We start from the raw sequence: 26,182 nt of genomic DNA, 5'->3' as shown, positions 1-26,182 counted from the left end.
ACACCTTACCAACTTCCACTTGCCTTTCTACCAAATTCAATGATTTTTGTTTTTGTAATTTCAGCGATAAATTTAAATTTGACGTATCACCTAAATTTAAACTGCTACTTATGTGCTAATTAATTAGATTTTCATTGAGTTTTTGTAAACTAATTATTTTCCACTAGTTTTGCTTTCGCATTCCTTGTTTGGTAGTTCATTATTTGTTTGTTGGCTTGCTTTAAATTTAATATTAATTGCTAAACTCATTTACCTATTTTGAAAATRCCGTAATTTTTTATTATAATTTCATTAATTTTTGGGTTGTTTTTAGTTTTTTTGCATTTGTATTTACTTTTATTTTTATTAATTTTAATTTGTCTGCACTAGGTTTTTTATTGTTTAGTAATTTTTAAAATTTTACAAACTTTCATACACACATTACATACAATGACAACAAAACAACAAAATACGCTTGACTCACATTAGCAACTGCTGCTTGATACCGTTATTGATCATTAATTTTTGWTCATACACAGTTATCTATATATTTATGTAGTTTGTAGACAAGTCATTGGAATTATTGGTACATATTAACTGCTATGCTTTAAAACTACACAAATTAATTACTTTTCATTAGCGCTTTTTTCGGCTCATTAGTTCTGGTGATTTCTGCTATTACATTTTTTTTTTCATTTATTTTATGCAAATTTTGGTCATTTAGTGAATATCTCTTGGTTATACTGACGTTGACGCTGAAAAGCTTTGATTTCCATTCTTTCTGACTTTTTTGGAATTATTATTAATAATAATGGTTTTAGTTTTAATTTTCACAACGCCGCTAATTTTCTATAATTTATTTTTATTTTTTTTTTATAATTATTATTTTATTTTTATTTTTTTTTATTTCTCTGTTTGTTTACTCATTTGTTTGGCAGTTCTTTTCCAATAGTACAAATTTGTTTAGTTATTTCATTGATTTTTCTTTTTATAATTTTTTCTTCTTCTTACCTAATTAATTTCAAGTATTTTATTTATTTAAAGTAAATCGTTTCCAATATACACATGACAATTATTATTAATAAGTTTATGTTTTATTGAATCGTAATTATGTTAATTTCGTTTGATGAACGTATGTAAATGTKTATGTATGTAAGTGAATGTTGTTCTAATGCGTTTTCTTGAATAACTGTAAACCTTTTTCGAGTATAACTTATTTTTTGATTATTCAATTCTTAACTACATACATTTTACAAGTATTTATAATAGATTACTCAAGAATTTGTCTTACCATAACTACGACACTTACGTACTAAAATTGTATATATATTTTACAGTGTTGATTTTTGTTTGAATATGCCCTAAGTCTCTATTATTTTTATCGAGCTATTTCATTTAGATTATAATTACAAAGCACAATAGTGCATTTGGGCGCCATTACATGCCACGCCCTACTCACACGCTTTCACTTGTACTTGTACCGTTATGTATATATATATACTAAGCTGTGGTAGTGTGTGTTCAAGAGCTAAATGTTCGTCCAATTAGAAAAAATCTAAGATGATTATAATATATTTACAGCAAATTGTAATGATTAACTATTATTTACAAAGTGTATGGCGTCATCAATTATGAGCAATTCTAACGGTGTTTGAGTGACTGTTGGCGGTGATATATTATTTGAGAGGTTACTGCGCGGGTGTGTGGTGTGACTATCGTCGGTACTCGGATTGTGCCGATTACACCGCGAAAACTGTTTTTTATGGCAGTGTTAGATCACGTTCGGGAGCATGTTGGGGTTTGTATGACGTAAATCTGGAAATTTACTGTGAAAGTGTTGCCACAAACATGTTTTGAGACAACAACTGGTGTAATTTGATTTTTTAAGGTATTGAGTGCAATATTTTGAACTGGGAATGCAAGAGTTTAATATATTATTCTGAATATTCCTCATAAGAACAAAATCAGAAATGTCCAATTGTCACCATGTGGACTTTATAGTGTTTGAGTAAGAGTTGGAAACTAAGACGAATTTGATCACTTAGAACAGGACTAGAATTCAGGAATCCGGTATTTGAACTTTGTTTCTTTGTTGCTGCTAACCAGGATTTCAAGAGTAAAGTAAATTCCTTGAGCTTATGATCCAAGCGAGTATTGAAGCATATGTTTTGCGTATTGATTTCGAATGAACATGAATAGATTTCAGGTATCAAGTTTTCAAACTTTTTTTCTTAGTTTTTGCTAAACAGCATTTTAAAAAGAATTTAAATTGTGAAATACCTCTTTGAGCTTACAATGCAAGAGAGTTCTGAAGCATGTCTTTGAAGCGTGTTTGACTTCGTAGATACTTAGCAATGATTTTCAAAGGGCACATTTAGTATGAAGTTTAAAAGAAATTTTTTTTTTCATATTTCCTTAGCTCATAGCTGTGAAAATTACAATCTGAAAATTTGCATCGATATCTCATATAGTTTTTGAGTTACAGTATCGTAATTTATAACCGCTTGATTTAATTAGCTTTATCAGTATATCTGTAACGTATTTTTTGCGTAATAACTAGTAGGCTCTGAAGTTTCTGTAGTGATTACTCCGAGACAAATGATCCGATCGCTATCAACTTCGTGCACAWTTTATATAAAGTTCTTCATACAATGACCTACCAGTTTTTTGGTCTGATTAAAAATCGCCCGTTCCAAAATATGTATAAAAACGCCTTTGAAATTTCAAAACAAATGGAACTGCATTGTTATTTTTTATTCCCAACCATCGGTTGTTTATGCTGTCACATTAACTAGGTGTGAATCATAATCGAAACAGAGTTAGATGTGAACTAGATATATATCCATAACGAAAAGCACTAAGGGTAGGGGCTTATGAAAGAATCTCAGCAAATTTCTAGGTTTTATGTACGAGGTGTGTTCAAAAAGTATCGCGAATTTTGTGTTTTTTCAAAATTATTTATTTATTCATGAATATCTATTTTGCCCCCTTCAAAGTAATCGCCATGAGATATTATACACTTGTGCCAACGGTTTTTCCAATCTTCGAAGCACTTCAAAAAATCATTTATTTATTTATCTTCTTCAGATCCTCCTTCGATGCCGTCTTTATCTCGTCAAGAGAAGCGTAACGTCGTCCTTTCATGGGCCTCTTCAGGGAACAAGAAAAAGTCACAGAGGGCCAGATCTGGGGAATACGGTGGCTGCGGTATCATTAGTGTGTTGTTTTTGGCCAAAAAGTCGCGCACAAGCAACGATGTGTGAGCAGGGGCGTTATCGTGGTGCAAAAGCCAATTTTGTACCACGGATAAACGTTGCTTCGGTCCAAGGTAGCTTCTCCGTATGCCACAGTCAACATTCGGAATGCATCCGCGCACTTAATTTCGTTTTTTGAGCCATTTTTTTGTACCCGCGAAAATTCAAAATTCGCGATACTTTTTGAACATACCTCGTATGCTTGAAGTAAATTCAAATTTTTACAGGCAGACTGGTTGTAGGACCATTATAGATGCTGTGGGCAATCTGAGACTGAAAAGTCCAGAAATCTTTCTAACAAATATGAGTTCAAATCTCTAGTCCGCTCTTCTAATATTCAAAAACATTTTCGCACCATAACTGGACAGCAAGAAACAGCATTTTAATCGACGTGAATTCATATTGCTAGGGTTCCCATATGCGATTGAATTCATCCTGAAATTGAACTAAGTAGTAATCTAGCGAGAGAAAAATCCGTGGAATGTTCAATATTTCGCAACAATTTTTATGAATCAAAGGGTATGTATGTGTGCGGTTATGTGCGTGATTGGCTTCTGTGGTACCTTACTCTAATACATACAAAAACTATTTGGCAGCTACCTGGGATGTACACGAATTGCATTTATAGAATATGCTGACGGTAAAGCTACGATTCTCACCTGTACATTGAAAAGAAATTACATCTAATATTTCTAAGCCTACAAACCAAAGCATCTGGGCATACACCGTGTACTTTCGCCTGCGTATGTATGACTCGCTGTAAAGCGCTAATCGGTTTGGCGGAAATTCTCAAATCGATGAAAGCTTGGCTACCCGATCTGCATGYCGATCACGAGCTTTAGCTGCGTCCGACGTAGAGGCGTGTGGCTTATAAGCATCGGCACCAACGCTACCACTACTGCAACCAGCACTGCCAACGAAATGTGTGGTGGCCTCGCCTTCTTCATCGGACTCAATCAAATTGTCATTTTCATTATCCTTGCCATCGCTGTCAACGTCTACGTTATTATCCTCATCATCGTCGTCGTCGTCATCATCATCGCCATCTTCGGCGCTATCCACTTGCATGCTGGGTCGTTGATGGCGGCGCGAGGGTGGCGTCTGYGTAGACATGTTCAGGTAACGTGACCATGAATACTTTGACGTCTCTGGCTCAGTTGATGTCAGAGCGCTGGACACATTCATTTCCCCTCGATTTTCCTCYGACTTCACTGTAGATGTTGTCGCTGCTCCTGTTGTTTTTATTTTTGTTATTGTTGTTGTTCAAACATATACATAGATTTTCGAGAAATAGTTTAGAGTTTGTTGTGTGAGCAAAGTTTGGCATTTGATGAGCAAAATTGCATTAAAGTGTGGGTTAAAAAGTTTTTATGGTAAGTAAGTAGTGTGTGAGAAAAGTATACATTCATATTACATCTAGGAAGATAAAATCTTATAAAATAAATATAGGTTGTTTTAGTAAAACAATATCAGAGACTGTTGCAAAAATAAAGTACATTCTGTAAGTAGAAGAATTCAGAGGAACTGTTAGTCCAAATATATTCGGCATAGATCCTGTGTATAACATTGTATAGAATTTCCGGTAAACAAATTGGTTAATGATGGTTTGAATTCCTTTTCCACAGGGTTTTGTATTTACAATTTGATAATGAGAAGTGAAAAAATACTTGGATTTTTTCATAAACCATAAACCTTCTGTTTTCGGCCTAGTAAAAATAAATGCATTATTTTTGAATTCAATTGAAGGTTTTATTTAGAATAGCGTCATCTGGTTCAAGTCTAATATAAACTGTTTTGTTCGATAACTTGTTGGAAGTTTGAAAGTAATCTCATATTCTACTCTTGTAGAAAYCCTCGTCTCTATTGATCGAAAACTTGGAGAGTGTGTTGTAACAAGCTTCTCTTGGAGCAAATTTTTCATTCGCACTAAAATTCGCCACCGAAAGGAAAAAGAGTAATCATTTGGCTCCCGGTCCATTCTATAAAGGRGATAAGAACCTCTCAATCAAGTTCCCGAAGCTTTTGACGAGTMAATAAGGATGGTCCAACAGTTTCCATTCGAAGATGGAAAATCGGTTGATGAAGCTTGTTCAATTTTTTACACTCAAATATATTGAACTTTGTGCCAAAAAAAATCGCAGCCAAAAGTTATCATGTTTTGGTGAAAGTTTATAATGAACATGCCCTACCTAAGCAAATGTGCCAAAAGTGGTTTCCACGATTTCAAACTGGTGATTGTGGATTGAAAGATGAAAACCTGGAAGTATTACTCGATGAAGATTGTTGCCAAACACAAGAAGAAAGTACAGGAACTTTAGCAGGCACACATGCAGCCAATTAGAAATGTTTAAATCCASCTGAATCCATTCAAAAGCAAGGAAATTGGATTCTATATTTTCTGTATTATGAGTTTCTAAAGCCGCCTAAAACCATCGTTGGGGAACACTWCATACCACAATTCAACAAATTTACCACACGGTGCTTAAAAGCTTATAAATGTGCTTTGAAATTATTATTTGGTTCCAATTGGTCGTGTGGAAGCCATACCTTTTCCCTTGGTCGATTTCGAGTTCGGCAGCTGGCCGCAGTGCAACTCCACTTTGAACTCCACCTGCCTTTAGGTTTAAGCCAAAGCCATCACGAATATCCCCAAAGAATCAAACCCAAAGAGCTGATTGGAGAGAACTCCAAAGGTTAGCTGTTCCCTGTCGTACCAGATTATAGTTTCGGTCAAACCTCGTAACATTTGCTGCTACCAATTGACCACCCAGCAAACTCAATGACTGGTGACATTTATCGGTTAAACTTCAAATGTCTTTTGATTATAAAAAATATCATYCAAAGTCTACAATATCAGTTCAAGCTGAGTATTATACTACTTCTTCTATGCTGAAATTYTGAGGCAASATAAAAAACAGACARTATGCACTAGGATTTTAGTCGCATTTTATGACAGGCTTACCCGATCGGGAGAAAATTTTATCCCCTGCCCGATGGGCGACTAGACACGAGACAATAATTTTTCATTAGRACAACGCTCGGCTTCATGTTTCTGGAAATTTTTTATATTTGAAAAATAGCGGCTGATAAACTTTAAAACTTACAGTTCACATCCCAATAGGGTGTCATAAATTGACACGATTCGTCCAGCCGGTACAATTMTTTTGGGTTGGACTCGACAAATCGCCGGTAAAATGGAAAAATGTTCTAACTTCAGATGGACAATACTGTGAATAATACTAATGTGCATGCTTTTCTTAGGAAAAAAACTATACAATTTTGTGAAAGAAAACACAAAACGGATAAAGTAATAGAGGGTCTATAGAACTTATCCAAAATATAATCTAATGGATAACATTCTAAGGGCATTATTCGCTATGACTCTGTTTTATGTAACATTTTGTTCGACGAACTTMAAAATCTCTGCTTTCTCTTGACATTTCTTATAATTTTATAATTATTTGCATTTTTCGGTTACTTCTCCACAGTCTCTGATATTGATGAAAACAAAAACAATCACTGTTTATTCACATCTARTAAAAATCTAAAATTCTTGAAACACTTATATTTTTTAGTTTGTCTTTAGGAACAATTCAAATTTTGAATAAACACGAAGATGATCGCTGATGCTTGGCGAACAGTGACACTGATAGCGTTGATGATGATGGTGATGGTGATGACGAGTATAATGATGACATTGCTGATGCGAATGACAGAGGCGGCAATGCAATCAGAAATAGAAACATTGTTGCAAGCGGAAATTGAAAATGTTGCCGAATAGTTAGGTTGTTTTTTTGTTGTTGTTTGTTGTTGATTTTCCCAAAACAATGTAATGAAAGGAATTTAGAGAATAAAACACATTGACTTGCTAGTACACATGTATGTATGTATACAGTTATATAGTGGTGGTGGTAGGTTCGTATGACGGCGTTTATTTGTGTAAGTTGTAGCAAGAGCCTGTGTGAGGGTGTATGTGTGTATGCATACTCGGTCAGCCAATTTACGGAATACAAACACAAAATTGAGTGACAGTTAGACATGCGATGTACCGCGACAAGCATACATACATAAATAAAAGAATGTATATTTTCAGTTTAACATTTCCTGAACCACGGACGCTCAAGGGTGTTGGTGATACTGGTGATTGTGTTCTGATTTGTTGCTGCTTGCATCCACGCTGGGTGACACAGTTTAGTTTGTAGTTGTGTTGTGTGTGTGAGAGTAATAATTGGAATGTTTGTGTACAACGATGATGTCAACGACAATTTTAACATTTAACTACAACAACAACAATGCGATTCATGTTAAACATGATATGTACATCATACCGATCGGCTGATGGGGCAGCTCGCTCCCGTGTTATATGATACTCTCACGATTGCGTTCCATCTCCTCGGTCTCATTCTCCGGATCCAGACTGGATGTCGACGAGACACCGCATATTTGCATCTCGATTTCGGCCAGTCGATTCTCTAAATCCCATTGTTGCTGTGATAATTTCGTATTTAGAGCTTGATTCTCCGACTCCACAGTGTGCAGGCGCTCGCGCAGACGTTTGATTTCATCTTCTAAGGCTTCATGTGAACCSAGTAGTGGCGTAGTGCCGCCACCACCGATGCCACCGCTAGCGGCGGACAAACCGCCACCGTAGCATTCTAAATGCGAACTGGAATCGCAGATGTGTCCTGGGTTGGAGATAAGCAAGGAAAGTGAGAATAGTAGTGAAATAATTTTGAATGCATTTAAGGCAAAATGCTCTTCTTTATGTGTCATACAAAATAATTAATTAAAAGAAAATAGTTAATTTAAAGAATAATTAATATTTCATCACCAACATACCTGTTCGACTAGGCTGCGATTGTAGTCGTGTTGAGTGATGCGACGTGGCCCGACTGCGCGGCCGATCGTCCGAACTATGTACACTAGGACTGACCGAGCCGGGTGAGTCGGTTGCGCGTGTTATGCGTTCCGTATAGGTGATTGTTGAGCGGGGACTGGGAGCACGACTGTGAGATGAATGTGCGTTATTTTCACTATTTTAGTTAATAATAAATTATAATATATAATATGCACAAATTTGAATGACACTAAGATCAATAACGCTTTCTACTAAGATAACTGAGGCTTCTTAAAATTTTCAATTACTTACGTCATACCTTCAATGACGAGTAGAGACTTTAAAAAGTTGAAAACAGCTCTAAATCTCAAAAATTAATATWCAGAGAATATTTAGAGATAGATTTCTTTAAGTCTGAGAGCGAGAACAATAGGGCAGGACCAGACGCGAACTTAGCTGAACCAGCGATTTAGCGGCAAAGGTCGCATGAGGGACCCAACCAACCATCGCGGGCTCAATAGAACTTGGCGTGTTCGATCGCAGCTGGGAGGATGGCGCCATCTCCCACGAGGAATGGAAGAGAATCGCGACCGCTATCTTATTAGTCTCCTTGGTCACCCYTCAAAATGTGAGAGYGYCGGATATAAAACCGAATCGACAACCTGTTTTCACGAATGGTCATGACCACAGATATTTATTGCTATTTTGAAGGTAATCTCATAATACCACTCTCGTAGAAACCCTCGTCTTTATTGGTCAAAAACTTGGAGAGTATTGTAGCAAGCTTCTYTCCGAGCAAATTTTTCAATTACATTAAAGTTCACAATATAAAGTTTCTCCGAAAAGTAATATTACTGATTTTCTTCCGCTGCGWTTGTWCTTCGTAGCGTGCCCGCACCATCTGGATTCTGTAGAAGGCGTTGCTAGCTAACGAACGAGCAGCTAGTCAGTTGTCTCCGAGCATCTGTAGAGTCAAGACAAACGTATTCGCCGACGGGTTTCTGTGAGTGGTGCAAGCCGAAAATGCAGCCTTCGTTAGAGTAGAGGTACGCGATTGGATTTTGTGTGAAGCTCGATAAATTTTCGACAGAGACGTTTGATATGATTAAGCAGGCTTACGCAGCAAGAAGTGGTGTGTTTCGGTAGYACTAGGCCTTTTTGGAGGACCAGAAAGAGGTCGCTGATAAATGTGCAAATCSAAAGTGAAAACGATGCACATTGTCTTTTTTGGCAACAAAGGCATAGTCCACCAAAGCCGGCATCCTAACGCCTTCGCAGCCGCTTTACAGCCCAGATGCKAACCAAGACAAGTGCAGGTCTAAAYTAGGGGAAGAGCTCATGTCGTATGATAAAGTTAAGATATAATGGTCATTAGGTTGGATAATGTATGCAAATTCAAAAGAGCGCTCTGGGAAATAAAGCTTACATTATTGTGTCTGCCCTTCACTACGCCTGCACATTTTTACGAATTCTCTTGACATTAATTTTTTAAAATTTTTTTCCAAAAATGTATATTTGTTTGTCTCTCCGAATGAGGTCACTCACCTATAAGATACACTTTGCTGTTGTTGCTGTTGCTGTTGTATTTGCTGTTGCTGCGCGAAGGACAATGCCGACGGCGGTGGCAGCCACATATCYTCCAATGTTGTACGGCCGCAACTCTCCACCAAGCCGGGCGTCGATTGGCAGCGTCCCATGGCAACTACATTAAAGTATTTTACTATATTGTCAAATGCAATATATACAATAATGAAATACGGATCAATTTTTTGGGTAGGAAGCATTTGGTGTGTTCATAAAACATGTGAAACAACAAACAAATAATTATATAACTATCACAACTAGTGGGCAATTAATTCTGGCTTAATGCTAATTATGATTAATAAAATTTAGAAGAAATAAAGTTTCCAACAAATAAGTAAATAATTAGCAATAATAGTTCTTAATTTCAGTACAAATATAACAATTATTTTAATGGGGTTCAGTTTGGATGGGGCAAACGGCATCGCTCGGTTATTTTAGTTATTTTAGTTATTATTTTATGCTTTATATTTTTACACACCTTTCTCTAACGGCGCTTTTTTGTATTTCTCCAAACGCTTCACCGCTATCGACTCGAGCCGCACACGCGCCGCGGGATACTCCTTCAACACGTCCCACATATCCTTTTTGCTCAGCACGAAGAGGTCGCTATAGCCCACCGAGCGTACCGAGGCAGTGCGGCGATTACCTTATTATTTTTTTATTTTTTTTGATTTTTGGACAAAACATTGTTGAAATGTAAGAAAGTTGATAATTAATTAATTGCAAAGTTCAGCGACAAAATGTTAGGATATGTATGTGTGATGGTGTCGCATGCAAAMTGAAAACTAAAATGGCGGATTATGAAATGCTTCTTCAGGATGTTGRTGAATAAATGGTGAATTGAGGGCAAGCTAAGCTAAGTACCATGGTTTTTATTTTCTAAGTAATTGGAACTAATTATTTTTTTTATAAACTGAAAAAAAAAATCATTGAATTAAATGAATTCAAATTTTAATTCCATATAAGATTTATATTTATAAATGAAATAAAAAGTTTTCCGCTTCGATGCCTGAAATTGAAGCTCGTGACCTCGACGACATTTGTTTTTAACAAGACTTTCCTCACATCGCGTCAATCAATGGATTTATTGAGAAAACACTTCGGAGAGCAGATAAATTCATGTTTTGGGTGGGACGATTGGCCACCAARATCGTGGGATATTACACSGTTGWAGTGATATGTAAAGTCTTAASTCTATGCGGATAATCCCGCTTCAATTCAGGCTTTGAAACAAAACATCACAAGTGTCATCCGCTATTTACTTATTGAAATATTCGAACGAGTCATCGATAATTCTACTCACTGGATGACAATCTGAGCCRTAGCCTGGCAAACATTTGAAAAAAAAAATCTTCAAAAAATAAATGCTCAAGCATGTTCTTTCGAATGACATTCGATTGCCCATTCAATTTGAAGCTTCTCTGTTTTTTCTTTCGTGGTATCCTGCGAAATGGTTCATCAAAACGTGAATAATTTTAACGCGTTTTTCTCAAAACTAAATTTGTGAAGTCTGTTTGAGAGATTACTCGATGAAAAATTATCTGATCACTAGGCCAGGTAATAAATAATCATAACTTTGGGCAAAATCGACTTTATTTTTTTAAAACTCCGCCATGTTTAAATTTTTTATTTTTTTCATCTGTTGGACATTATACAGATAATATCTCCCAGTGTTGAAAAACGCTTTTCAGTTTCATCTACCGAGAAGCTTGGATCATGCCAGCAGTTGTGCACCTTTCTTAGCACCGTCAATGATCGCAGGCAACTATTGATTTCAAAGCCTTTCGAATTATTTGTATACATTTTGATTAACTATATTTAACTCTTATTATATTTTTACAATTTCTCACAGCACTATTTGTGCTATTATGATCGGGATTACATTTCTCTGATATGAGTTTTAGAATTTAAAATTTATAATTTTCAAATATATTAATTTTTCACTCATCAAAGAATTTCGGATTACAAAAAATTTACATGGGAGATAACTCTACTCCTTCACTGACATATCAGTTATTCTAATAATTTCACTGGCTATTATCTGATATAATGACAACATTTCATTAGCAGGTGAGATAAATGTACTACAATAAAAAAATTAAATTTTGAAATAAATTTTCGACACCTAAATCTATAGCGCAAACTGAAGAGCTAAAGGCAGTCAACCATTTTTCGGTCGTTTTACAATTTAAGCTAATCAAAATATGTTAATGCACATGTGTATTAATTTTTAAAATATCATACTGAAGTTCTTTCCAAATTTATGTAATTTTATGTGCGGCTAACTAAATGTAATTTTTTATCTCACCCAAATATTAGCATATTTTTACTTAATTTTTTTTTTTTGCATATTTTGCTTTCAAAATAATTACACGCAAACCACAAATTGCAATTTATTTCATTTTGCAAATTTCAAGCGCTTTTTTCTTAACGAAATCAATTTTTTTTTAATTAACATAAACAATTATTTTATAAAATCAACAATTTTTTCAAAATGAAATCAACATTTTTTTTTTTTAATAAAACCAAAAATTTTTTGCCACCTCTGACCATTTGATTGGGGAATAAATTAAAAATTATCGCATTCTCTGGCAGTTTTTGCAATCGGCTCAGTAATGTAAATGTTAAAGAGTTAACATGTTGCTGGGGTTTTTGGTGGTGGGATTTGAAAATGTATTTGTGCATAAATAATTAAAAAAATGTGAAAAAATATTTATGCCCAAACATAAATCTACATATTTATGAAAAGTGCGCTAAATGCAAAATCAAAACAAAAAAAATAAAACGACAACAACGATTTTTTAATGTGTGTGCATAAATAACTGTAAAAAATGCTTGGATGCAGTAATTGTGTTGTTGTTGCTACAATAACTAATGTCAAACAAAAAGYAATGGAAGTAAATGCTGGAAAACAGTTCAGTTACTGCCAGGCAAAGCAATACAACGAGGAAGATCAACGCTAATAAAATATGCATAATTACTGGAATTGAAATATTTATGTACTAAAAGTAGCTAATTTTTATGTGTTACTTTATTTTTGTTGTAGGTGGAGTACAAAATTGCATTATGTATGAGTGTGTTGGTACCTGTTTTGCCTATATGTGTTACATATGTCAGTAGCTAGGTATTAACTACGGGTATAAATTATGGAGTTGAGTTAAAAATATTTCAATAATTCTATAGAAGAATATACGGTTTGCTTATAGAATTAGACACAGCGAACATAGACACATACGTACATACATTTTAGAAGAATACTTAGAGAAAAGGGCTAAATCCCGAATATTCTATGCATAAGTAAGTGTTTTGTAATAAAATCGGATTAAATAATAAAGTGTAAAGTAATAGTACATAAATGATTGTAAACTGAAATAAAAATTTAAGCTTTTAAATTTGGCACTTTCTAAATTTTTTCTTTTTCTCAAAAATCGCCACTCAAAGACATGTCAGCCATAAAAATTACTATTATGAGAAACATGACTTATTAAATAATTGTAAAATATAAATATAATCTTAAACAATTTTGTATAAATTTGCTGTTCGAAAAAATTACTCCTGTTTCTCGCTTACTAAAATCGTTTATAAAAACTACCTAAAATTTGTACATACATATAAGTAAAAGCATAGAACTCCATATCGTCACCTGAAAGACAAAATAACAGAACAACATTTTCGGAAATGAAGCACGAAATAAAATGGAACATGAGTGAAACAAAATTTTAATATTGGTCAACACTGGTTTATATCTGACCGCAGAACCTSAAAATGTTGAATATATGTAATATGATGTATTTAATTTGAAGTAGTGAGCCTCAATTTCGAATTTTTTGATAATACGTTATTTTGCATTTCAGCTGCCGATATGTAGCACAAAATGTGGTGGTTTTTTAAAAAGGCTAAGTTGTCTTAGTCTAAGACCTTTTTTGATGTAAAGTAAAATCGGAACATATTGGGCAGTCGAAAAAGTTTTCCGTTTGACTGAAAATGCACCATTTTGTTCGACCACTTTTATCATTTTTCCGCCAGAAACACTATTCTACCAGTTTCTGATTTCTCGGCGAAAAACTGCGACAAGTAAACAGGCTTCTCTTAAAGCAAACGTAGAATTTGTAGAACAAAATCCCAGCAAAACTTTTTTATAAAGATATTTGCTCTTATTTCGCATTGTTTTCTTTTTTATTTGAACTACAAATGAACCCCCCATTATTATGGAAATTTTATCATAAAAAAATTCCCAAAATTTCTGGACTCACATATGAACAAGTTGCCGCGGCTTAAATAAATTTGAAATTAGTCACTTCAGTTTTTAGCTGTTTTTTTTATTTACATGCATACTACTCAATATATTTTTTTATATTTGATATATAATSTGACCCTAGTTAAAACTCAATTCTTTAATACTAAATAAATCGTACATGTATGAAATCCTACATATTATTCCTAGTTTAAGTCCGTATAGCTGATATTGATATTCCTTTTCCKATATTTCTTGGCGATGTCTGCGCACTTGGTAGTAATTGTAGTGCGTACGTCGCGCTCACTGCAACCTGTCTTCTGCATCACACAATGAGTCAAATCATCTATTTTGTTGATATCCAGCTGCCCTTTGGCTGGTCGCTCCCGGCCTTTAAAAGCTGGAGATGGCTTGCCGCTGAGTGTATGTGTTGCCAACATATCTTCACCAAATATTATGTTGAGAAGGTTTCTGGTACTGATGCTGTCCGAATCCCAAGATATGTTGTTGAACTCTGTTCTCAAGACCCGTGTGCCATTCGGGCCAATCGTAATAAACTCAGAGGTTTCATCTTCATCTGGTAGCTCCTCAAGTGTTGCGGGTAAACTAGGGGTTCTTACAGTGTCATTTGCTTCATTGCTCAAACTTTGATTTTGCTCTGGTAGCTGCGCAACTGATTCCGGTAAACTTGGGGTTCTTACAGTTTCAATTATTTCACCGTTCACGCTTTCTGACTCTGTCTCTGAAGACGCAATCTCTACACCGCTGTCCCTTGGCACTGACTGACTGTCACTATTCACCTCACTATCCCCATGAGATTCCTCTTGACTAGATTCGTCAATTATGAGCATATCATCATTCTCATGAGGTTCGTCTTCAGACAATTCTTCAATTATAATCACATCATCATTATTGAGAGGTTCCTGTTGAGTAGATTCGTCAATTATTAGTCTATCATTATCATCGTCATCCAGTTGGTCCTCATCAGTGTCATCGAAGCTATGAGACAAAAACGGCACATGCATAATAGGCGGTTTATCTGAAAGTGTCGCGAGCACAAGGTTGCAATAACCATCGAAGCTGCTATAGTCATGCGGTGCGGCTCTGCGCTTATTTGTTTCCGGTGCGGGTTCTGAAATTTCCATTTGCTCGAGTTCTTCATTTGTCAACTCCTCCAAATTCCTGAGCAATGTTTGTTTCTTCTCTATAACTGTTGAAATCATTGCGTTTAGATATCCGTCAGTTGTAGCGTATATAGCGTCCATGACTTTGCTAAATTCCTCTTGGTTCTTTGCTTCTTTAAGCATGCGAACACTTTCAAAAGCTTCACGCATTTCATTGTTGAAAGTAGTTTTCTCCATTGTTATTATATATTTTCGTATTGTAAAAAGCGGGTAATATTTAGTTTGTTGTGTTTAGTTGTGTTCCGTATTAACACTCAGAATACTCTGCTTGGGACATTAAAAATTGATCTGATTTTATGCACTTGTTCGCAGGTAAAAATACTAAAACAAAATGGCGTATGGCACTAAATATTACACCGAAGGATTAGGAGATTAAGTTTGCAGAAGGCAGGTAGAAAGCGCATACTGTAGAGGACTTCGTGTGGTGTTTCGTGGGGTTTTCCGATCCCTAAAATTTCGTGGCTTAACTATTTCTCTTTCAGCGAATGGAAAAAAAGTCTTGCTTATTAACTTTTTTTTAAAATACGCGCATTAAGACTATTTTGGAATATTATAGTATGTTTATTTAATTATTAGATTATTCAATATCACAATTTGTGGAAAATAAGTTTTCCTTATTAAAAACATCAATTTGAAATATTAAATTTATTTAAACGAAAAATAATGTCTTGTTGTTTTCATTTCTTAAAAACGATCACTTTTCGAATTAGCTACTCTAAAAATGATTCTAAAATAAAAGTTCTAAATTTTAAGTCTTTAGTTAAAGACACCATAACACTTATTATATTTTCCCAAAAAATTAAAATACAGTGTTTTGAAAGATAGTTTGAATTTTTCCCTTAAAAAGTGCAAAACACACCAAAGAATGTCAACAACAGATCGTTCACGTCGCTTGAAACACAAATATCGGATATCTTATGTCGAGGCGGGATATCATTGGCTGTTGACATATATACATATGTATGTGTCTAGAAAATGAGATTGGATATACTCGTTCAAGAAATTACTAATAACGAAAAAGATGTGTTTAAGCGCTAACCAATAACTTTCCAAATAAGCGGGATTCCCAGTTCTGGAATAAAGAGCAAAAAAAAAAAAAAAATTGGATAAAGCGTTTACATAAAAGTGTCTTTTTGTTCGCACTACAGGTAGACATTTGAACAACAAGTGATAGAAACCATTCCTCAGGAAATAACATCRTAAAAAAATTATTTAAGGAATGGCTTTAAAAATCAATAGAAATTTCTAGGCCAAGCACCTTGGCGTTGCTTAAGGACGTACCTGACAGGTATCTCTTTACCAACGTATAAACTCGATCTTGCACCAGTTATAGAGCAGTGCACGCATAGGAACTTTTACAATAATAATCACAGAAAAAACATCAGGTTATGACGAGAACTCTTCAAAGGAAAGTCATGATCATATTCCGATTCACACTGGGGAAATACACTTATATGTGACAGGTTTAATGACGAAGTCGCATTGTTTCAGTCACTGGGGAAAAATATGGCGTACATGTACAAGGCTAATGGATTTACTATAACTAACCTAAATAGATGAGGTACAATAAACCATATATTGATGAATACAAACTGGCTTTTGTTCTTAGGCTACCCAGAGGATATTTGGTCGAAACCAGAAGTCGTGAGCTAATTGAGCCATATGTAAAAGAATCGTTTCTGSCCTCTCCCAAGTGAATGGCAATCAGAGACCTTTGTACCCGATTTGTTCCCAGACTAAAACTATAGAAAAAATGAAACTTCTTTTATATAGTATACCCAATTTTCTTCAAAATCTTTATTATGTTTAGAATATCACTCAGCACGCAACAGTTCCTTTTGTTCTTTGACATAAAATCTATCTTATGAAAGCCAGGAGTTGCTAATTTGTTTGAAGGCCGACAATGTGTGTATTTAAAGTCTGGTGCGCAGTAATGCATTGCATACTGCATCATCAATGGATAAAATCTCAAAACGATTGTCAAACTAACAGAAAAAATCCAATACTGATCGAAAAGGGTTGTAAGTTCGGCTATAACCGACCTAAAAGAGTTTACTTCTGCAAAAGGTTTTAAAAGCATTTAATTAAAATTTTACAGCTATTATAGGCATGAATATAAAAGTCTGGCTTTTCCCGATAAAACAGAGCTGTGATGACCGCGTCAACAGCTTTTGTTTCAGTACTTGCGGCTGCTTTCATTAATGCAAGGGACACCCTACATGCAACGCAAGTGCAATAATTGCTATATACATACATATTTAAACATGTACATTGGTATATATGTATATGTATATGTATATGCTGTGTGCTCTCATACATACTTAATGTTGCAATAATTGCACATTAGGCCTGCACATTGTCGGCACAGCACACATGCACGTTTCTCACCACAGACACACCCACCCGCCCGCATTGTAAAATTAATTAATTAATTAAAAATATTAATGTGCCAGCCCATTTGCAAATGAGAATAAAGTGTCAAGCAGCGCTAAAACAACAATAGCAAGCACCTGCACAATATAAAAACAATTGCGACGAAATCGCTGGCCGGACTTCCGTCATTGTGCAGCAATCATTTTTACGGCCGGTTGACGCGTCGCACATTTGTTTCAATTTAATTTGTATCTCTTCAAGTGTATGCCGCCGCCTGTTGCGTTTGCAGGATTAAGCACATAGCATCGCCGGAATTTTTTTGATTATTTTTCCTTTTATTCAATACGTTCACAATTGATAAAAATTACTGTGAAACATTTTTTGATTTTTTTTGAAACAGTTATGTAAAATATGGCAGCCTTTCATAGCATAACTGTCAAACATATGTCCTTAGATAGAAAATTGAGGCTTTGCACTGCGACTAATGGTTTATTGTGCCGTAAGAAGCTCATATGTCGTTACTTTCACAGCTATTATTTTGAAACATTATTTATCGTGTTAGAATACTGTATTTCAAAGGTATACCTATTTCATATTGGGTAGTTGAAAAAGTATTTTCCTATTTTTAATAAACTTTCAACTTTTTTATGTTCGACATTTTGGTCGAAGACATTATTCCATCAGTGTGAATCGAAATTTCTGTAACGAAAACCAGTGAATCATTGTTGTGCTACRCGAACTGATACAGCATCGTCGCTGTAAACTTCACAAATTTCATTGGTGGCTTGTGTGGCTTTGTCCCTTTTTTATACAAAAATTTCAAAATGCAGCRAGTTTCTTCACTATTTTCACTCATATTTGCACATTTRCAACTTTTTTTCAACTTCTCCGAATTTAWTTTTTTTTTGGCTGAATAAAGCTTGAAATCTTCCAACATTATATGATATGACACAATRTGATTGGTAGCACTGGGGATTTACGACTGCAACGACAACTACTGACAAAATACGAAAATACTTTTTCGACTATTCAACATAACGCGATCGCCCGATMAAAATATTTTGCGAGTGTTAAAACGGAACTCGTGAGAAATCCGATTCTTTGTAGTAAGTTTTTAATTACACAGTGCTTTGAGTTTTATTATTTTTGAAGACGATAATTATTGTATCTAACTCTATTACATCAAAAATAATCCAAACGACCTATAATGCAAAATAACGTAACATCATTTTTCATAAGTTTACAGGCGAAGTAAAAACGTTATAATAGAAACCCCTCATATTGAAACAAATTTTGAGTTTTGGTTATAAAATGGTTTTGTATTGGTTATATTCTGGTTATTATACCTGACAGGGATTGTAGAGTGTTGTTGTTTTGAATTTTAGGTGACGGTATATGTAATATTATTTATAGTTTATTCGAGTTTTGGTTATAAAATGGTTAGATATTGGTTATTATATCTGGCAGAGATTTTCCAGTTTATTTGTTCTTTTGATTTTTTTATTTTGATGGTGAGTTGTTTTGAATTTTAGGTGACAATGTATATTATATAAAAATGAAAAKAAATATTATAGTAAATTATATTTAAGCCTAGACCAATTAAAGTAATTATTTGTTAGGTYATGCCTGCGTTGTACTTATCCTAACCTAAACAGTTCTCATTCCAGCGTTCTCCACTACCGTGTTTTGGTTCCTTACAAAGCGCTGCATGGCATTGTTAAAGCTTTAAATTTAAAATATAATTAAACATTTTCAATAATAAYACTAACAAAATTGCAAAGGTATGCAAACTTGTGTGCTTCATGTTAAAGGGACCACAATTATCTCTCGCTGATTACAATCGATTGCGTCAATTCAACGAAARTTCTGCAAACTTCATTAATTTCCTCGAAAAGGCGGGGAGTGGGAGTAAAAAATTCACCCGCCAACAATGCTTTTCACATATTTTATGAACGGAAATTATGCGCTAAACACTCACACATACAAAAACACGCACACACTTAGATAAACAACAAGCTGAAAGTGGCGGCGGCGCGCATTGCTGCATTTTAATATGAAATGAAATTATTCGTTTATAATTCGATTTCTGCTATTATTGCTATCAATATTAATTGCAAACTGATAATGAGCGAGTTTACGAGTTGTAAGAGAATCAGCAAATGAGGCGCGAATACAAAATATGTTAATATGTGTGTGTGTGTAGGCGCTGCAGCAAGGACAAACCRCAAACGCTGTGTTCCTACAACAGCATTGACAACTGCCGACACACACGCACACAAACAAGCACTTGGCTATGCATTCATGTGTGTGTGTCGGTCATTATATWTGGTATATATATACATATATAATAATATGTATGTATATAGTAAGGATATATGCACGATGTGTGAAGTTAAAAGCAATTACTTGTGTTTGATTGAACCTGCTTTTGTAGCGCATTCGGCACTTTGCGCCTGTAATTATAATGCAATTAAATTGCAGTTATTTCWCGATTATTTCGGGATTGACATTCACTCATTGGATGGCTTAAACAGCTGCAGCTGTAGTTGTATATATGTATATGTTAGTGTAAGTTAATGCACGATTTAATAACAATAATTATAACGCTTAATTATCTTTAAACGCAAACATTTATGCGTGTGTATGTATGTATAGTATAATATATAGTGTAAAATATATTTTCAGCGCTTAAAGTTCAGATCTCGTAGGCATATAAAATTGAAAAAGTTCAATTTTGCAGAAAAATAGAAGTTCAATGGAGTGTCACACGAATTATGCAGAAAAGCCTTAAAAACCGAATTTCAATAGGCTAATCGCGAAACAAAATGTATCTCTCCAACTGATGGTGAGAAGTAATTCACTTCGAGCAACGTCAAGCGAAGTCACTCTTTGTCAAATGGAAATTCAATAGCTAAGCTCGGATTGACGGCCACGAAGCTTTACCAATTTATTTGGTGGGGTTGGCAGAGAATCATAAACTATGAGCTGCTTAGCTACGGCCAAACTCTTTGCAGCTGTACTGCTAATAATTAGACCTTATGAAAGAACTAACTGCTTAGAAGCTGCTAACCTGCGCTATTCAAGAACGTTCCACGAGGACAGCGCATCCTACTTGTAGTAACATCTTAGCACCAGATAAACACTCTGTAGTGAATAACTTAGGTGAAGAATTCGGCTCTAGAGAAGCTTCAGAAGATGTTGTTTGAAAATAAGGACCAGAGTCATTATGAGTTCGAGCACAATAGCATATATTTGTCATAAAATGGATCAATCAAACTTTATTCTCTATTAGCTTTAAGTCTTTGCAAATTATATTAGTTAAGCGATCAATTTATATTTCAGTTAAAAAATAAAATCAAAGCAATTAATCCTAGTAATTGKAAGAGAGTTTATGAAAGCACAATTTAAGTAATCACTTCTGACTTCACAATAATAGCAAGCRTATTTCGTGGAAACAAGCACTTATTTAAAATCCATTAAATTTTCGTTCATCAAGAAGATATGAAATGTGCAACAAGCAGCATTCTGTCATAAGAAGAGTAGAGGCTATTTCAGTTTCTGAGAAAGTGATGAGGGAATCGTTAAAGATCGAATTTTTTTTTTCATTTAAAACTTATGCTCAAAATTTTTTTCGTACAAAACATTTGGTTTGTTCTTTGAGGCAAAATATTAAAAACGTAGTTTTTTTTATTTCGATATAGTAATTTGAAAATTTGATGTTATGAATTTCAATGGCCGAAAAAATTACCTWTAAATATTTGGGTATGAAAAGGGTACTTCATTATAAAAAATAACGAGCCGGCTTAATATGTATGCGTCGGCCTAATTCTCATTGTAGTCGGTGTATTTATCCTTCAAATCAATTTCATATTCATATTACTTCAATATACATGACTTATTTGTGAATTTTTACATTTGGTTGAAAAATTGCTATTATTTTAACTATTTTCTCAAAAATAAAAAATGTGAAAATGATCGGGAAATCCTCAGAAGGCTCATCTCTGCCGACTTCTTTAAAAATCGTATCATCATTAATACGTAGAAATATGTTACAATCTACGGACGGTAATGTGGATTATGTGCTCAAGCTAGATCGCTCGTACCTTGTTCTCTGCGGCAGGAATATAAAAAGCGAAGACTCTGGTAAAAACAAAATAATTTCATCACAAATCGGAGCATWATAACACCATTCGAATTTCAAAAATTTGTCGAGGATTTTAACAAGTTATTCTAATTGAATGAAAGCTTTAACTGCTAAAGATAAAATATATAAAATGTGCAGTTAACAAGCTTATAACTGTTTATCAAATTATTTCTTGCATAAAAATTTTACCGATATCCGGAGATCAATTCATCTTAGCTTGATTTCTATAACATTATGTATCTGAGGTAGGTTTAGGTGTTAAAAGCATTCGTTAGCAATTCGTTTTCATTTGTGTCTAAGTGAGCTAAGAATATTTGAAAGCTTATGTGAAATTAGTAAACAAAGTTAATTTCTATTTTTTCCAAGGATCTAATTGAGATCTTCATCASATTGTTTACTTTAAAAATGAAAATAACTTTTTAGACGTGATCTTAGATTGAGAAAATATTCTAATAGAGATACGCTGCGATGACGTACGAGTCCCGTTCAATGCAATGTGAAAGGCGATCAACGTTCTATATTGCGAACGAGGTACTTATCCGAAGTCGAGCGACTTGTATATGTAAATGAGTGTATTTAGTGTGATTTATAACAATATACTAGAATAGCGAATTATATCCTATTTTTTTAGATGCTTAAACTATTGACAGAGTACGCAAGCAGTACTCTCTAAATTATTTGAGATTTGAACTTATCTAATAAAATAAAAGCCAAATAACGAAGTTTTGCACAAATAAACATATAAAAAATTAATATTAATAGCATATCTAGAAAAATTAAATATCACACTTACTTATGGCATACATTCGGTATAGTAACGTTTTACGATAARTGTTCATATGTATGTGTGCGTGTGTAAGTTGAAAGTGTCACTTGCTGTCATAAGAATATGTAAAGATTCTCGCTTTATCGCATGCTAGTCAAATATGGGTAATTTGTTTTTGTTTTATGTAATATTTCTGACGGGCTTTCTGGTAGCGTTTAAAGTTTTAGAACAGGTTGGCGTGAAAATACATTTGATTTATTAATTTTTTTTACAAATAAGAGATATTTATATGAGTTCGACAGCTTTTAAAGAAATTAGAAGACATATTGATTAAAATGAAACGAAAATGTATTGAAGKAATATTGTGAAAAGATTCACTTGTTCTGGAGATATGCGTTGGAGTTTTAAAAGTAAGGTTATTTTTTAGTAAAAATTGCCTAACTCTGGGAAAATTTGTTTCGCGTTAAAGTGTGTACAAATTCTGCAGTATATTTACGATTTTCGCTTGAATTGATGTGAAGAAAGTTTCTAAATACACTGTTAACGATCGTTCGTAGTAGAAGGATTCTCTTCTGAAAAACCGGTACAATATTTATTTGAACTAAGTTGTTTCAAAACTTTTCGAAAGAAGAGTTATAATAAGAAAGAAAAGATCACGTTTCAATACATACAATTTTGAATAACCCTATTTAGCTGAAAAGTTGTAAGCTTATTCAACAGTTAGTTGAACTTATAAAAAATTTTGTTTCGACAAAAATTTTAGTAAACAAATGTTCATGCAATTTTGCGTCACCCTGTTCATGTAGGTATGTAATTGGCTYCGTTATCATACTTGCCACTTTGTGCTATTAAACTGTAATTGGAGACTGTATGTGATTAACTACGATTTGCACAACATCGAGAGAGGAGAGGAAATAAAACTGGCATTTTAAGGTAAAAACTAGTTCAAAATATCTCCGAATTACAAATAATTACTTTAACATACACAGGCAACATCAAATTGCATTTTAACTGCAAATTAAGGAGGGATACARACACATTTATTTTTGTATTGTTGTTTTTTGGATTTGTGTATGAAGCTACTAAAGATGCCTTAGGGACTGTTGGAAAACTTAATGGTTGTGTCGTATTTTTTTATAGTTCTAACATTTGGCTTGTTTGCTGTGTATAGTATATGGGGCATGGGCAACAACTGTTAGGAGGAATCGCACAAATTTCACGAAAAGAAAATTTATATTCTTATTTACGTGTATATTGTTCCGCCTGGCGCACTAAAACTGATATTTACCAAGTTCTTTACCTGCTGTGCCCATATTCAGTATACTAATCTCGCCAAAATAGGAACCTGCCTTCAGTGAAGCCATCACTGTCTTCCCATTGTCAGCGACCACCTGCAGACGGCCGCGATTCACTATGTACATCTCCTTGCCAACCTCGCCTGTGGCGTGCGGCAGTTGCAAAAAGGTGGTGCAGCGGGGTGGAGTAGTGTTGTCGTAGGGTGGTTGATGGTGTGAGCGGTTGATTAGCACATTTGTAGTTGCCGGCAGATTAGAGAGATTATATGCGTCGGCCGAAAGGAAGTGTGGTTGTAGGCAATAACGGCATTCAGACGGCATTGCAGAGGGTTAAGTCGAGTTTGAGTGGTTTGTGTTGATTTCGGTGGTTTGCGGTGGTTGCGTGTTGAGTGTTTTGGCGATTGAGTTGAGGGAAGCGGATAACAGGCAGCGGCCAAGAGCCAAGTGTCCAAGATGAGTGCACGACAATAGCAGAGATWTGTGCCGAAGCCGGTGAGGTGGAGTCCCGGTGGTGACGTTAAGATATCCAAGCAGGTGATTTATTGTTGACATAAGTATAGCCCAAGGAACAGTTGGCGATATTTTTGTTGTTGTTTTTGCCATGTGAATGCCAACAGACAATTCATTATCGTCATCGCCGTCGTCATTGAGGTGAGCGTAAGGACACCGGCATTGGTGTTGGCATAAGAAATTGGCACGACGCATAAAACCAAACACACACACACACATATATATATATATATATATATATATGAGTAGAAATATATATGCGAACATGAGTTGTGAGCGTGTGGCGTGCACAGTTTGACAGTTTGTTTGGCATGAGAAGTTCGTGACCGAAATGCAGCAGCGCGCAGTTCATTAGCCAATATGACAGTGTGTTGTTGTTGTTGTGTGTTCAATTGCTCGTAGGGTTGGTGCGTATAGATGTGTGTTGTGTGTTTCCGGTGCGGCACAACGTACATTTACAGACCATATCATACGTTTTGGCACACCATTACAGTTATAGCCAATTTATGTTGTTGCGTTTGTTGTTGTTGTAGTGGTTTTTATCGATGCGTTGTAGAGTTTTCGTACAAATTTGGATTTACCAGTGTCCGAGCATCGAACGAATCATGTTGTGGTTGTCGTTGTTGTTGTTATTAGTTAAGGACATCATCGTCATCATTGGCAATATCATAACAGCAACAGTCCAATTAGTGTGACRACGCAAGCAAATTTCGTTTACAAGCAGTGTTTTTGTTGTAGCGTGCGTTTCGTGCACCAGTGGAGATTAAAAGGTGTTTTTATCGCGATATTTTTGTTGTTTTTATGGTTGTTGGGGGTAGAATGGATGAGAAGAAAACATTTGTTAATAAGTTTAAATTTCTATATATAAAGCAGATATTGAAAATATATGTACATATATGTTTATCTACTGTAGAATATCTTTACTTAGTACTGAAGATACATTTTAATGGTTCTTTTGTTAATAAAATAAATTCTTTGCMGAAATACGAGTATATAAAGGTCCTTATCAACGTAAGTAAAAATATGTGAATATTCCATGACACTGGACTAACCAGTTGAAAGGATTTAGTATAATTCTTATATTTGTTGATATGAACATGTCGACCATGCTCGGGTATGGCATTCTCTTTTGGTATCCTCAAGTTGATATTTGCTTCTTTTGTGTAATTATTTATTTAGTCTATAATGTGTTTTATTTCCGCAATCCAAATATTATATTCAGATATGTGATTGTTTACGTTTTTTGATTCATACCACGGTTTAAAATCTAGGTTAAACCATTAGTTTAAATATTCGAATAATTTATATCTAGCTTGGTTCTTATTTTTGAAAAAGACTTATAAATTCCTTAACGAAACACTAATGACAGTGTTTTGAAGTAGACTCACTTTGCGCTTTAGAAGCCAAAATTGAACGTGATACTATTCATGAAAAAAGTAATCGAAAATTGGGCTCATCGAATATACCATAAATAATTTTGAATACAGATTTTCATAATAATATAAACTGGGAAGTGATGAATAGTCATATTCTGAGCACAAAAACTCGATTTTGCGAATATCTTCCTTCCTCTGGAATGCGCTTGGGATTCGGGGGAGCTCAYGAATGTTCAAAAATTCTCCTTTATCGTTATCAAAGATATCGGCTACAGAACAGCTGACTCAGCTGAAAATTTATATATGAAAATGAGAGGCAAGAAARGTGTATAATTTCAACTTTGCTGTTCTAGTGAATATTATAAAGTTTAGAGCACGATTTTTTAGTTAAAAGCGATCCAACGTTAATGTCAACATTGGCTATAGCGTCACTTACGGATTATAGGGTGCGAAGTGGACCTAATACAACTTTTGGCAATATGCCACGGCTTTGAATTATCTTGTTTACACTGAGGTATTGCCAAATGAACATAGAAAGAGATCTTTTCAAAGGTCTTACTCTTAACTTTTACTCTCCAATACCAAAATTTTGTAACAATAAATTGTTTGGGGATTATTATTTTGTAAGATTGCTATTACAGGTAGT

At 34.6% G+C, this 26,182-nt stretch overlaps 3 protein-coding genes across 3 annotated transcripts in view; all 3 read right to left on the bottom strand.

Annotated features, from left to right (window-relative positions):
* Window positions 1–3,411: 3,411 nt before the first annotated feature.
* On the bottom strand, window positions 3,412–4,973 carry LOC108968612 (nucleolar transcription factor 1-like). The gene has a single exon (XM_018932729.1). It carries the CDS (start codon window positions 4,416–4,418, stop codon window positions 4,023–4,025), a length of 396 nt encoding a protein of 131 aa, XP_018788274.1. The 5' UTR covers window positions 4,419–4,973; the 3' UTR covers window positions 3,412–4,022.
* Window positions 4,974–6,603: 1,630 nt separating this feature from the next.
* LOC108968607 overlaps window positions 6,604–26,182 on the bottom strand; it is a gene marked incomplete at its 5' end in the record, with an annotated part of 66,859 nt that continues 47,280 nt past the window's right edge. The window contains 5 exons of the mRNA XM_018932725.1: window positions 6,604–7,918; window positions 8,073–8,239; window positions 9,616–9,772; window positions 10,133–10,300; window positions 23,644–23,793. Of these exons, the coding sequence (XP_018788270.1) occupies window positions 7,593–7,918; window positions 8,073–8,239; window positions 9,616–9,772; window positions 10,133–10,300; window positions 23,644–23,793 (968 nt within the window). The remainder of the gene's footprint in view (window positions 7,919–8,072; window positions 8,240–9,615; window positions 9,773–10,132; window positions 10,301–23,643; window positions 23,794–26,182) is intronic.
* On the bottom strand, window positions 13,990–15,311 carry LOC108968620 (protein insensitive-like). The gene has a single exon (XM_018932745.1). It carries the CDS (start codon window positions 15,247–15,249, stop codon window positions 14,095–14,097), a length of 1,155 nt encoding a protein of 384 aa, XP_018788290.1. The 5' UTR covers window positions 15,250–15,311; the 3' UTR covers window positions 13,990–14,094.

This window comes from Bactrocera latifrons, unplaced genomic scaffold, assembly GCF_001853355.1.
Source record: "Bactrocera latifrons isolate USDA-ARS-PBARC rearing strain unplaced genomic scaffold, ASM185335v1 scaffold_221, whole genome shotgun sequence".
Taxonomy (NCBI): domain Eukaryota; kingdom Metazoa; phylum Arthropoda; class Insecta; order Diptera; family Tephritidae; genus Bactrocera; species Bactrocera latifrons.
The sequence above is the reverse complement of the archived record's forward strand: the minus strand, read 5'-3'. Positions and strand labels throughout refer to the sequence as shown.